Source organism: Apus apus, chromosome 4 (assembly GCF_020740795.1).
Source record: "Apus apus isolate bApuApu2 chromosome 4, bApuApu2.pri.cur, whole genome shotgun sequence".
NCBI classification, from domain to species: domain Eukaryota; kingdom Metazoa; phylum Chordata; class Aves; order Apodiformes; family Apodidae; genus Apus; species Apus apus.
Window position 1 is genome coordinate 90,180,297 of NC_067285.1, and position 14,895 is coordinate 90,195,191.

Here is a 14,895-nt window from a genome sequence, read left to right on the forward strand (position 1 = left end):
CAAAGATTAAATTGATACAATTTTACCAAACAAAAGACGCTGCTGTCAAGACTGTATATACCTACTTTTCTCATAGTATGTATGTATGTTCTGTAAAGAAACCAGCAACAATCCCACATCATAATCTGACTGTATTATTTCTGGAGGATGCAATGTTGGCCTTTAGAAGACGTCAGCCTCAATCCTCTCAAGATTCATGAGACAATAGTAGCTTTATTCTATTTCATAACTCCCGTGGTTCTCAGGGCAGTCAGCATGCCTTATGCCTGACTGAAACGGACGCAAAACATAAACATGCCAAGACCTACAGCTCCAAATCGTATCACCTTCCCTGTTTTCTTCTTCGTCCTGTTTTCACTGTCTTTTTACTGAGACACAGGGACAAGATGCCAGCGACACGTTTCTCAGCCTGTTGCAGTCGCCCAAGTGTCACGTTAACAGTCGAGAAGTAAAATTGCCGCTGCTGCTCCAGCCTCAGGCATCTGCAGCTGGGACCTCCTCTCCACCAGCCCACACAGAAGAGCTTGGATTCACACTGACTCAGGGCTGTCAAACTGCAACACTCTGATTATTGAGATAAAAAATAAAAAGCTGGGCGAGAGTTTGAAAGCTGCCTGTCAGACAGAGAGCGGCACTGGGCCTCCCTCCGCCCGAGCGGGGGCTTTAGATCAGCATCTCGAATTCCCTCTCCCGATGAACGCCTCCCGCCCCGCACCGCACCCTCCGCTTCATCTACCCCTTGCTAAACTGTGTACAACGGGAAGGAAGGAGCCCCGCCCGCCGCAGATAAACACGGTTGGGCAGCTCCGCCCAGCCTGCCGCCCCCGAACATCCCCTGCTCAGGCCGCGGGGCTGCACCAACCGCGCGGCCCGGGAGCCCCGCACTGCTCCAGGGTCGCTACCTTCAGCAGCCCACCTCGCTTCGCCCGGCGGCCCACCACTTCCCGCCCCGCCGGGGCTGAGCTGCACCGCCCTGGACACAAACTCCGCCCGCCCCGGCTGCCAGGACAGGGGACACCGGGCAGCCTCCCCCGGGCTCCCCCTCCCGCCCCGAGGGCCAGGCGGCAGCACAGGGCTCGGCGCCTTCCATTCCCTTCGCGTCACCGGGGGGGGGAGTATCACGTCAAAAACCCTGCGCTCGCTGCAGAAGCGGGCCGAAACCGGCCGTAGTGCCGGCGTCCGGTGAGGCGCAGCGACCAGGCAAGCCTCAGCCCACCGGGGCGGGAGATGGCGGCGAGACGCCGCGGTACGAGGAGGCGGGGGGGGAGGCGGAGTTGGTAGGTTCCGGAGGAGGCAGGGGAACGCGGAGCGCTGGCGCCCCGGCGGCCAGTCAGGAGCGGCAGCGAGAGCCTGTAGGCTCGGGCTGCCGGGGGCGCTGCCGTCGCGGAGCCCCGCCGCCAGGACCCGCCGCCAGGACCCGCCGCCAGGACCCGCCGCCTGGACCCGCCGTCTTCGCCCCGGGCCTCGCTGCGGCGCGGGGCGCGCTCCGGCGTGCGGCAGGTGCAGGGCGCGCAGGCGGAGGTGGCCGCGCCACCGCCCCCCGCCCGACGGCGATGCCGGCGGTGCAGAAAACCGTGTCCGAGATCCGCTCCCGCGCAGAGGGTAAGTGCCGCCCGGCACTCGCCGCTCCCCAGCCGCAGGGGACCGGCAGGGACCGCCACCCTCCGGCGCTGAGCCGCGGCGGGGTCTGCGCCGCCGGGCCGGGAGGGGGCGGCGGGGAGACGAGGCGGCGTGACCCGCAGTAGAGTCGCCGCTGAACGCCGCCCGCCGTGCCGCCCCTCACCGCGGCCTCCGGTCGTGCCTGCTGCCCGATCCCGCACTGGAGGTGGGGGAGGAGATCTCGGCATCGCCGCTTCTCCCCGCGCAGCGCACCTGAGCGCGGGTCGGGGCCCCCCGCATCGCCCAGGCGGCGGCGGGCGCGTGCCGGGGTCGAGCCGTGTGCCGCGGTGTGAGCGCTGCTGCGGGCGGTGTGCTGCGGGCGGCCCCGTGGTTTTGGCTGGCCGGTGTCTGCCGGGGACGGTGAGCACCCGGGCAGCGGTTGCTGCCTCAGCGATGGCAGCGTTTCGGGCCGAGCGGTTTTTCCGTTTCCCCCGGTGTGTTCGGCTGCAGGGCCCGCCGGCCCTGAACGGCGGGGAACCGAAGGGGCAACAGTGTCTGCTGGCATGGGTTGTTTGTCCTAGTGTATTCGTTCCAGGGATAAGTCGGCACATCGTTCATATGTACTATGGAAGTGTACACCGATCATCAGAAAAAACCGTATCTGATTCAGGGAACGTGCTCGAAAGCTTCCAGCCGTGCTGATGTCTCATGCCTAGCTAAGGGTTAGCGTTGCTTACCTTCAGGTAGCAATGTGCCAAGAACTACCATGTAAAAAGAATCACTGCTGTGAAATTATCTTACTATGGTGTTTGTTGCAGGCAAAAGTAAGATTTGAAATCACTGATACCAAAGCAGCAGTGTGTGAGGGCAGCTCATGATTTCCAGTTGCTGTAGGTAATGACAGCAGTGTCCCTGTAATGACACAGGTGCACAGCTTTCAGCCCTTTTGCTAAAAGTTTTCGCACTCAAACCATTACATCAGGTGGATTTTTTTTTTTTTTTCTTGCTTTGGCTATGTAGGGAGGTTGAAATTTTCCCTATGTTTTTCTTCCTTCCAAACAAATGTTTTTTTAATCTTTTTATTTGTGCTAGGAAGAGCATGAGGGAAGAAGATGGGTTGGAAGTTGGTTGTTACCTCTGTGTTCTTTTTTGCCTTTCCTGTGTTACATGCCTTCTGTAGGAGATTTGGCTCTGCCTTTACCTAGAAAGTGTTAGTTGGCCAAGAAATAGAATCTTTCTAAGAAAGGAAGAAGGTATATCCTTCCAGGGACACTCCAGTAATGCATCTGCAACCAGAGCAGCTGTGCTTGCTATACACACAGTGATTAGTTATTAGTATATGCACATAATGGTACTAGTTAAATGTAAAAATTGTCAGTGCTTCATTTCAGTTATTGTCCATTCATTCTTTTCCAGACAGTTGGTTTTCATGGAAGGCTTAGCACAAATAAATTGGCAAAATTGATGCTCTCTTTGAAATTATCTAATTACAGGACTCTTAATGGTTATTAAATGAACAAATTTAGTGTTCCCTAAAGATAAATGTCTTTCTAAGATGTGCAGATGCAGTAAAAGGGGAAAAATGTCTAGCTTATTTGGTGTTCAAGGTTGGATGGCTGTAAAACAGTTGAATACAGAATTTAAGAGGATTCTCAAAAATACTTCCTTTAGGGCTGAAAATAGGTATGAAACTTCTTTTAAGAAACATGTTTTGGAAAATTATATGATAGTTTTTCATCTTAGCAGTGGAGTTGTTCAGTCATACTAAACTATACACAGTATTACTCAAAGAAAAATAACTTAAAACCTGTTTTCTTACTCTTAGATTAATGTGACACTTACCTAGTTAATTTTATTTATATTTAGTTCGATATATTTGTACTCAGTACATTCACAATGAAGCCAGTGTCAATGACTTACTTCATTTTTTCTTTCCGAGTTAAGTGGCTTCCAAGTTTCGCTAGTCCACACTTTTGGACAGCATGTCTGACCTTTCTAAACAGTTATTGGTAACTGAATGTTACTATTTAGAAAAAAAAAAATAAAAAAAATTCCAGAGTTCTGCAGTGTGGTCTCATCCCTGCATTTGACAATGACACAAAGGAACTGTAAAACCCTCACTCTGGCCGTCACAGGAGGCTCTTAGATAAGCACTGTGCGAAGTGATGATAAGGCTGCCTTCTGAGACCTCCACCAAAGTCCTACCTACAGTGCAGAGTAGGAAATTCTTGTTATTGGTAGCATACCAGTGTATTCTTTAGAAGTCTCTGGTAATACTCTAATCACAAATAGCAGCTTCCATAAGTGCTAATGTGGCACGGGCCATTCCTTAGACTAGCCTAAGACTTTTAGGGATCTGATAGATAAGCTTAATATTACTTACCTTACTCTAGAATTTTTTTATTGTATCTGTCAGGTTAAAACCTCATTTTTCTTTCCTGTCACTGCAGCAGCAAATTTCTGCTTCGGAGACCTTTTCCATGGATCATGAGCTACCTTATCAGGCCAGACTGTCTTGACGTCATTTCAGAAAGAAGTACTCTCTGACATTAAGAGATACTATTACTGCAGAAAATCAACTGTTGTGCTCAAATGAAATAAACTTCAGTGAGAACTGTCAGAACGATGCACGTCTGTATGATTTCCAAGAATTGGTTGACAGATGCATTGACACTACAGTCTACAAATTATTACAAAATAAATTGTAGGTGTTTTAACATCTGTTAGACAGTGTTACCTGGATAGAGAATAGTTTGTGTTTTTAAAGGAGCTACTATTTTTGTGGCCTTCTTCTGAACCTCAGCAGTTTCTTGTACTCTTCATGGCTAATGGAAGATAACCAGGCATGCTTATAGCCTTTTTTAATAGATTTTTTTTTTTTGTGCCTTTTATTCCTGTTGCAAAGAAGAGCACCTGTGGTTTGTCATAAGTTCTAAAGTGATATGAATATCAATGAAGTCTCATTCAAGGCAAGATCTGGCCCTCCTAAATTAATTTAGTAAATTACTAAATGTGTTTTCACCACCAGTAACCTTAATTCAGAATTGTACCCAGACTTAAGACTTTCGGTGCTGTGGAAGTAGCTTCAGTGTCACGTATTCTGCAGTTACAAAACACATGGGGAATCTTTGAGTAGTGTAGCCTATATCTAGCTTTATTCAATACAGTAATTAACTCTGGTTATTTTAGCTATATATAGCTGCACAGTTAATATATTCATCTATTAAATAATATTAAATTGAATTATTTAAAGCAATTTTTTTGAGGGTCTGGGAAAATGAAATTGTGGGTGGCAGTTCTTATTAGGATTCTCTAAAGATTGAAGCATTAATGCTTTTTCTCTGTGGAATTCAGCATGTACTATATTAGATCATCAAAAAAAGGCTAGAAATTTGAGGTGCCATGGTGCTATCTACCAACAATGATAGGTAATAATTTTTATATTATTGGAGGTAAATGCCTGTATGAAAGCTAGGTGAAGCTGAATCTATGCAAGATGAGATGACTTTTATAGGAACAGGGAAGGTGTTTTGGAGTTCTGTAGTAGTCATCAGATTGTCTTCAAGCAGACCATCTGTTCTTGTAATGCCTGATATATCGTTAGGTGTTTCTACTCATGGACTATAGGACTATATCACATTTTACCTGATGTCATGCTCAGTATAGTTACTTGTGTCTTGTTTTGCAAACTATGTTGAGCTCCCAGTGCTTGACAACAGGAAAAAGCTTGATCTAGTTCTAGTGCAGGCTTGGCCATCTCAGTGGTAGCAGCCAGTTGGGGCAGGTCATTGCTTGAGCTCCTCAGAAGGACAGAATGAAGAGTAAGGTTCCTAGTGCCTCTTCTGTCATTGAAGGTCTATCACGACATTATGACAAATAACTCTGAAAGGACCTTCTTTTTCCTAATGATACCTTCTCCAAACTGTGCTGCATTCTTTGGGAATATGCGCTAGCAGACTTACTCATGCAAAAAGTTATCAGCTGCAATACCAGCTTTTGAATGCTGTACTTTGAGAATAAAAGATAAATTCTTAATTGTTAAGGGAAGTGAATTAAAATTCTTTTGGTGATTTGAGTGAGGGTTTTCTTTCCTTCCCTTTCTTCCTATGTTACAGCCTATTTGTATTTGCCTTTGTCCATACTTTGTAATGCAAATAAGACTGGTTTAAGGAATAAAGCTGAAATTTTTTAACTACCTTACTTAAAGAAAAATGTGGATATATGGAAAATATTTGGTCTCCTAGTCTTTAGAATTTATTGTTACTTTCTAATATAGAAACTTTATTGGTTTAGGAGGAGTCATTGCAAATATTGTGTGTGGAACAGAGTTGTTTCTCCCAGATTTATTCTCGGAAGCAAAATATGGTCTTCAATGGTTTCCTTTTTGGCAAAAACTCAAGTTGGTTGGTTGGGGCTTTTTTTTGTTTGTTTGTTTCATTGGCCAAAAAGTGTGATGCTACTTTTAATTTTAATCCCTGGAAAAAGCAAGAACCTTCTAATGATTTACAGAAGGGCAACCAATTATTTTTAATTCTTGCTGTGTGTTAGTTAAATGCATCCTCTTCAAACACACCTTGATAAAAAATGTAGCTACTTTCACCAAGAGATGATCTCATGAAATTTCCCTCCCGTTCTTAAGCATGGCTGTGCTTTATTTGTTCTTGAGATTACTCTTAGACAATATTTTTATGACAAGCTGGCCTCTCTGCTTATTTGATTAATAGGCTGAGTTCCTACAAATTGGTTTGATGCCAATGGATCCCCACTTCTAGAGGAAGAAATATAGCACCTAGTAGCATTTTTTTTTTTCCCCTTCTAAGTGGTGAGCTTTCATGTATATGTGCTGCACTGAATGTAAGCTTAATCAGCAGCTGAGTTCTAGCTTATAGTTTGGGTTTTTAAAATTTTGAAATAGGGCAGCTCATAAAAATTGCAGGGGTCATTTCATGCAATTAGCCTCAGGTTTGTGAGTGTGGCTTGATAAATGTCTTACTTAGTATTTGGAAGTGAATAGGTGAAATAAGCATCTTGGATCTGATATCTTGTAAGGTGCCAGATTGCATAAGGGATTATAATAGTGGGATAAATCTGCAGCTGTTATTTCTGTTCTCTTGACTGATAGGCATTTCAAATGAATGCATGAACTACCATAACTTTAACATCCTTCCTTGTTGAAAAGCATATTCCTTTTTAATTTTAGCTCCTGGCATTTTTGGGGTTCACTTGGGTACCAACCTGTTGTATATCTCTGTCATATTCTCTACTTATATAAATAAAATATAGTGAAGATTTCCTTGCACTTCGTATTTGAAATAAATACTATAATTAAGTAACGCTTGTGATGATTTAATCTGTTTATGCTAGATGAGCGTGGGCAAGACATGACAGAAATTGGAGCTTCTTTATGGTAGTTTTCTAAAGATGCAAAATATAAACAAGCCCTGGGAATGCAATAGGTAATTTTTAGTTGCAATTCTAGTGAATGTATCATGTGGACAAACTCTCAGTCTTGCTCAAGGTGGTACCTGTGAACATGCAGTCCTATATCTGACAAATTAAGGGAAAATTTCTCTTACAAAACATCACTTAAAATATTTTACTTAAAAACAAAACAAAGCTCTTGTAGGGCAGGCCTGTCCTGTATGCAGGCCAGGATGGTATAGTGTCCCTGAAGACATTTGGCATGCTGAGAGCCCAGAAATGGTGCGTGAGCTTTAGCTTGCCTTGCAGCTGTGCAGCACAGAATTCTCTTTGACCTCAGAAAGATCAGAAAATCAGCAGCTACCTGGCAAGAAGAGTTGCCCAATTTCTGACCAGACATTGGGCATCTGTTAAGTAACCAGGATAGATGCATAGCTGCAGAGGAACTGAAACTCAGGAGCACAGAGTCTTGACTGAAGTTCTTGGGTAGGAAATGCAAGCAAGATGTAGTGGTGGTGTTGCAAAGGGCAATATATGGACATTTTAAGAAATGGTATTGTGGGAGAGTAGTGTAGAAGCTCTACATCAAATGTTGAATTAAAATTTCATGTCTCTTTTTTTTTTTTTTCACCCTTATCTTTTAGGTAAGAAATAGTGTTCAATGTCTGCTAACATTTGCTTTACCTCTATCACTGTAATCAAGGCTTATACCAACCTAAGTTTTTAAATGAGCACTTTATTTTTCAAGTAGTTACATTCCACAAATGTGCAAACTCTTCCCTTATTTCCTGAACTTTGGCTAGGTTGGTACTTTTGACGCATTAGCTTCCAACTTTCCTACCCAAGTGCTTTCACAGGAGTCATATTTTGTGTTTGCTCCTTCATTGAACAACTTGAAAGTAAGCATCCTAAACCTGGAATGAGGGTGTGCTTGCCATGTGGTGGATTTCAACTTAAGTAGATAGTGTGATTGGATGTGCACCTGTGGCTTGACTGAAAACCTAGTCTTCTTAAAGATGTACATACACCCAGTTGTTTTACTGGGATTTATGTTTATGGAATTGTGTGCTGGAGGTCATGCATGGCCAGTTGTATGATGGTTGTCACTTGATGAAGAGGTAATGACAAGAAAAGGGAATGGCATGCTTAGTCTCTCACACATGCCTGTGCAGTTCCTTGAGTTGAGGAGTGTTGTGTGGACACTTTTTCAGGTGGGCCCAGCCTGTTAGGCTGGCTACCCTCCCTCTGAAGGGCCTTCTTGAGATACATACTGAAGTTTGAATAGAAGCATGTTGGATCTGTGCCTTTCATGCCACAGAAGCTGGAAGGAAAGCAACAGAGAAACTGCAGTGAGTGAATGTAGTAGTGGAGATTTCCTGCATAGTAATGGAATCTGTGAATTGTAATGAATAGCAAATAGCATGAGATTACAAGTTTCTGCTGAGTCTTTGCACGGTGTGTGGAGATTTAACCTTGCAAGGTAGTGTCTGAAATGTATGTTCTGGATATAACAGGTAAGAGGCTATGTAGTGGGCCAGGATGACTTTGCGTAACTTGTTTGTAAGGATTTATAGAACATGCTAGAAATAAGCTTTATGTTTTCATGTCCACCTTAATTATTATGGACATACACATAGATTCTGATGTATTCAGTTGCATTCCAATTTATTTATTTTTCTCTGTGTACCTTTCTCGTTTGGTATACAGAATGAACAGTGCTTATTTAACAAGAAGCTATGTACACACAGATTATTGGATATAATTTAAAAACTTTCTGGTCATTTATGCCATACCTGTGTTTACTTTGCAAGCTCCAGTCTGAAGAGACTGTGTAATCCTGTTGGTCATAAATGTAATGCCTGAGTGGTTGACAAAACATTGGTGAAAATTCTTGAGAAATAATACATTGATATCCCCTTTAAAAGATTAAAGTTGTATTGCAGGTTGGTATAAAATGCCTCATAGTTTTTAGAAGAATATGCACCAAGCTTAGCTTTCACTGACTAGTGGAGGCAAGTGCTAGGAATGTCAGGAAATGTAATAATACCATTTCAAATTAAGCACACGCAAAATGAAAAATAAGCTGATACAATTTCTCTGGAGATAATCTGGCTAGTGTCATTTAGAAAATTTGTAGCAGATGAAAGAAGGGTATCCCATAAACCAACATCTACTTAATCACCTTGGCTTCCAAGGATCATATCCTTCCAGCTCAAGATGTGTCCATCACAATGAGCAAGAAATCAAGTGAAGGTGGCAGTATTACTGCTTGAATTAGCAAGGAGTCACTGACAAAACTCAAGTGTAAAAAGGGAACATACAAGAAGTGAGAGCGGGAACAGGTGGCTGGAGAGGACTATGCAGGGATCGGTTTAGCTAGCAAAGCCAAAGTCCATGTGGGGTTTCATCTTGCAAGGGGCTTGTACAAGCCCTTCTTGTTCTCCTTCAGATTTAACGGCAGTAAGATGATTACTATGGGAAATGTAGGCCTGCCTGCTGAATGGGGCATAGGACCTAGAGACAAAGGATGCTTAAGAGAAGGCAGCAGATAGTGCCTTCTCCATTTCAGTCTCTGCTGATAATATCACATCAGTTGGAAAGTCTGAAGTAAGAAGGACTTCGCTCAGTGGAGGAGGACCAGGTTAGGGAACACTGATACGGGGAGTACATGAGTTCTGATCAGATGCATTCCTGAGTGTGCAGAGGAAGCTGGGAGGTCCCACTGTTAGGCCACTTTTGGTTATCACTGCAAGGTCTTGATAGCGTGGGGGAGCAGGGACAGGGGTGTTCCTAAGGACTGAGAGAATATAAATTGATCTCACTGTAGGGTAGCTTGCATCAGTTTTCTGTTTTGCTTAGTTTTAATTGTGACAATTTTCTATTAGTGTTTCTCAGAATAGGTGATTTGTGCAAATAAGTAGAATTAGCAATTTTTATTTAAGATAGCTATGCTAGACACACGCTCTTTGTATTTCATTTCGTTGTTTGGACATCCTCTTGGTTGAACTGCTGTTGAAATTAATGGTTACATTTTCACAAAGTTTTTGTAAGAAATTTACCTGTTTGTGTTCTTTTGTGAAGTCTACATTGTTACTCTACTGCAAGTGTGGGTATTTGTAACATTAGTTTAAAAGAAGCACAAGGGAAACTGTGTTACATGTATATTGGGCAGCTGTGGTGCAGGACAAAACTTAGGCAGTATGGAATGAATTGTATAAAGGTTATAGGAAATGTCCCTTTAAATAATTGATTTTTCTTTACATTTGGCAATGACAAATGTTAAATTTTTGTATGCAAAATATGAAACTGTTGAATGATCTGTATAAAGATCTTCTGATTTTTAATGCTTATCTATCAGATAACTGTATTTTTCATTACATGTTGCCAAGAATAATGTGTATTACTGGTATATTCTTGAACTTCTTGTTTTTTCCTTATGTTAGAGTTAATATATGTCTCTTGGTATGTTCCTTTTCAAATATTTATTTACCTCACTACTGAAAGTAATTTCTACAGTTTTGCAGATTTTCTAGTGAAGATAACTCAGTTGGGAGAGATGGATGACATTGACTTTTTTGGGGTTGGGATTTTTATTTTTCTTAAATTTTTTTATGTTCACTTTCTCGGTTCAAATGCAGCTACACATTTCATAGTGCCATGAAGTGGCACAAGGTTTTTAAGTGTACTTACTAATTCAGTACATTTTACAGTAATTCATTCATAGTTTTATGAAGTATCTTGACTCTATGCTACTTCAGTTTTTAAATGACCATTGCTTGTGAGAAATGCAAATGCATTGAGTTCACGTTCATAATAGATGTCTTTTTTTTCATGATGTGCCTTAAGTCTTGTGTATGTGTATATAAAAATTTAATTATATGGAAAACTATGCTGTGTTTTTACAGGCTATGAGAAAACAGATGATGTTTCAGAGAAAACTTCTCTAGCTGATCAAGAGGAACTGAGAACTATATTCATCAACCAGCCCCAACTAACCAAATTCTGCAATAATCATGTCAGGTATTAAGTACTGCATTTTTAATAGATATTTAATTTCAGAACATTGCGTGTTGTATAGCAAAAATTAAGAATGCATTCTGTTTATTCTGCTTCTGTCATTTCCTCTGACCACTAACTACAGTTTCAGGCTCTGGAGAGGTAAAGGAAGTGAAATGTGGAGAGCAGCAGAGCTGTTCCAATTACAAACCTGACCTTCCAAATTTTTAAGAACAGGATGAGGAAGGTACAGATTGTTTACAAGTGCGCCATTAGCATGTTCCAAGAGTACGGATTTGTAGTTCAGCTGAAGTTCAGTTCATCTTTGAATGTATTTCTGGTAGCTGGATGACAGTGCAGATGTACTTCATTTGACCATGGCATTGTTTTTGCTTTGGAAACTGTCTTTTTCGGTCAGCCAGCTATAATGATGCCATGGTTGTTTATGAAACTAGTTTTGAATTTCAAGTTCAGGCTTTAGGACTCTGCTGATGGTTTATGTTGAGGGGTTTTTTTGCTTTTCTGGAAGTAATACATGAATACTTATAAATAACCTATGCTTAGATGTGGTAACATCCTCGGTACTGTTGTTAAAATTGAAAGTAAATAAAGGGCAAAGATACCCCTGTCCAGGTACACCCTGTAGGTGTGTTTTCTGAAGGGAACTTTGACAATATGCATGAATTTTATAGACATTGAGAATTATATTGTGGGGTTTTTCCATGGATTTAAAAAACTTTAGAATACTTTTTGTTTGTGTATACAACTTGTCTTCTCTGTCTTTTTATTTGTTTCTTGACAATGTTGAAATTTTTTTTTCAGAATACACTCACTCCCCCTTTAAATTGTCTTATGCAAAGTCAAAGTGAATATTACTAACTTTAAAAGTAGTTAAATATTCTTATAAGTTTCTTGTATGTAAGTTTTTTACATTATTATTTTCACTGTTACTGTTTTAGGACCTTAGATGGTAGCAGTCCCTTCTTAAGAGCTGGGAGCACCAATGTTGTGTCACAATGGTGTAGAAGAGATTATTACGCTGGGATAAGATGTATTTTCTTCTTCCAGCCTAGCAAAACTACACTTAATATCCGATATTTATCAGTTTAAAATAAAAAAAGTGAACTTTCCATTCAGTGAAGGGCATAGGGTTTTATCTTTTAATGGATTTTCTTGTTTTTATTATTTCTTAAATGCACCATTTCAATTCAGTAGATCCTGTTGTTCATTCTTTTGCATTGAATCCTACAAACTCATGCTATATATGTAGGAGCTCCACAGCTTTTCAGTACTAATTTAGTACACTCCTCATTAATGCTTGTTATACCTCTTTCCCAAATAATTTTGTCTGAACTGGAGTCATTGTGCAGAGTTACCTGCCCAGCGTGTGCCACAGCCTGCAGGGCAGGGCTCTCCTCTGGGCCACAGAGCTGCAGGCCGGGGGCCTGCCCTACCCTTGACTGAGATGGTGCTGCCTGACTGCTACCTTCTCTTTATTTTTTCCCCACTCCTTCTTGCCTGGAACTGAGTGGCAGCAGGGCTTGACTGCTTTCCACAGAGCAGGCAGAGGTGATACAGGAACTTCTTGCCTCAACATGGAGGGTCACTACAGTTTTTTGTGGGTGACGGGTGCTTGCCTGGGTTAGCTGGTTCATGGGCAGGTATCTAAAGGACTGTCCCTGCAGAAATCTTTCAGTTTCCCATTTAGTCAAAATGAATCCGCTTGACAGCACAAAAATCACAAAAGGTTCCCTTTTATTTGAAAGCTTCTGTAACTGAGAGGGAAGGAATACATTTGAAGAATTTTTTTACTGTAATAACAGTACGTGTTTTTGTCTCTTTCTCTCAGCACTGCAAAGTACAACATAATCACATTCCTGCCAAGGTTCCTTTATTCCCAGTTCAGAAGAGCTGCTAATGCATTTTTTCTTTTTATTGCATTACTTCAGGTAAGATCAACAATAATATGTTAATGTTCGAAATTTCTTGAGAGAGCATTTGTACCATAGGCAGTGTTTTGCAGAGATGCTGAGGTTGGTGTACTGTTCCTTTCTGAGCTCATTAGCCTCACAGAATAGCGGTATTGTGTAGATGTACCTTTAATAAGTCTTTGGTTGAATAGTTTTTTTACTCCTTGGAGACAACACAGTGCATGCTTTTTTTTTTCTGTAAAACTGGTCACATATAGCTGAAATATTGTCAGGTGAAAAAGAGTGTTATGTTGGGAAAATCCCATTTAAAAATATCTGGCAAACGCAGAAAAATGTTACCTGTAGTTGGCATTTCTTGTAATGGAGGGTACTGCCTAGAAAATTGAACTGTATGAACTGTAATCCTGTAGTTTGTTTGGAGGGCCAGGAGTTGCAGCTGAGGAGGAATGATTATGTATCCTTAGAGTAACGCTGGTGAGGACCAATGCTGAGCCTAGATGAAAAAAAAAAAAGAAAACAAAACACACACAAAAACTAAAACAGTGGAGTCCAGTACTACAGCAGCTATTTCCCACATCCCAGATGGCTAATTGTGCTTGTTAGGAGGAAAGCACGCAGTCTCTTGTATACCACCACTGTAGCTTCATTCAGTATGTTTGTAAAGGGCTATCTGTGACCCAGCTGAGACCTTTTTGAAATAGTACATAATGTTTTGCAGGTATATCAGAATCCTTGAATTTTGCAGTAGTTCAAGTTGATAAAGCAGATTGTGGGGTTTTTGACTAATGTTCTATGAATGCAACAGTGGATGATTAATAAAAATTCAGCTGTGGGCAGGTACAGTGATAAGTACCATTGTCTAGTTCTGTATTCCAATCATACTTGATACTCACAGAATCATTGGAGTTGGAAGGAACCTCTAGAGATCTAGTCTGACCTCCCTGCTAAAGCAGGATTGCCTAGAGCACATTACTCAGGATTGCATCCAGGTGGGTCTTGAATGTTTTCAGAGAAAGAAGACTCCATAACCCCACCTTGGGCAGCCTGTTTCAGTGCTGTCACCCTCACCATGCAGAAGTTTTCCCTGATGTTCAGAGGAAACTTCCTGTGTTCCAGTTTATGCCCATTGTCCCTTGCCCTATTGCTGGGCACTACTGAAAAGAGCCCAACTCCATCCTCCTTAACATTCTCCCTTTAGATATTTATAGGCATTAATAAGGTCTCCTCTCAGCCTTCTCCTCCAAGCTAAAGAGTCCCATCTCTCTCAACCTGTCCTCATAAGAGATGCTTCAATCTTCTTTGTTGCCCTCTGCCGGAGTCTGTAGTACTTCACTGTCTCTCTTGAACTGGGGAGCCCAGAACTGAACAGAGTATTCCAGATGTGGCCTCACTAGGGCAGAATAAAGAGGGAGGATGATCTCCCTCGACCTGCTGGCCACAGTCTTCCTGATACATTCCAAGATAAAAATACATGTTTTGCATAATTTCTAGTCCATTTTTTAGAATGTATAGTTTTGTCCGTTGTGGAGGTCATTGTGTTAGGAATTGACATACCAAATAAAAATTACTGAAATTATGGCACATACTCTGCCATGTGAACTTTTTCTTCCCTCATTTCTGATGTTTCAGCAAGTGAAAGTTGATTCCTCTGTATTTACTCAGGTTTCTTTGCTTCTATAACTGTTTGGAGCAGTTTCTTAGGATACATCTGCACAGCTTACACTGTTTCCTAGAGGGAAAAAACCTGAAGTTTAGGTTTTCATTAAGTTGTCTGCCTGCAAACCTGTGGCTTCGAAATAAACATCCCTTTGACTCATCTGGCATCTCAGCCTAATCCAGGGGTTCGGCAGCATTTTCTTCTAGTACTACTGTCAAACTAGCGACACAGAGTTTGAGGTCTCAGAAGCTGTTTGAGGCTTGGCATGACTGGCTGAGAGGCTGACAGGTA

At 42.0% G+C, this 14,895-nt stretch overlaps 1 protein-coding gene across 3 annotated transcripts in view; it reads left to right on the top strand.

The window, feature by feature from the left end:
- Positions 1-1,348: 1,348 nt before the first annotated feature.
- The window catches only part of ATP8A1 (ATPase phospholipid transporting 8A1), a 118,225-nt gene continuing 104,678 nt past the window's right edge, over positions 1,349-14,895 (top strand). For 2 of the 3 annotated variants that reach the window (XM_051617430.1, XM_051617431.1), the window contains exons 1-3: positions 1,430-1,602; positions 10,926-11,040; positions 12,866-12,965. In XM_051617430.1, the coding sequence (XP_051473390.1) occupies positions 1,554-1,602; positions 10,926-11,040; positions 12,866-12,965 (264 nt within the window). In that variant the 5' untranslated portion in view covers positions 1,430-1,553. Of the gene's footprint in view, positions 1,603-10,925; positions 11,041-12,865; positions 12,966-14,895 lie in introns of all 3 variants that reach the window. The other variant, XM_051617432.1, reaches the window with a different exon arrangement.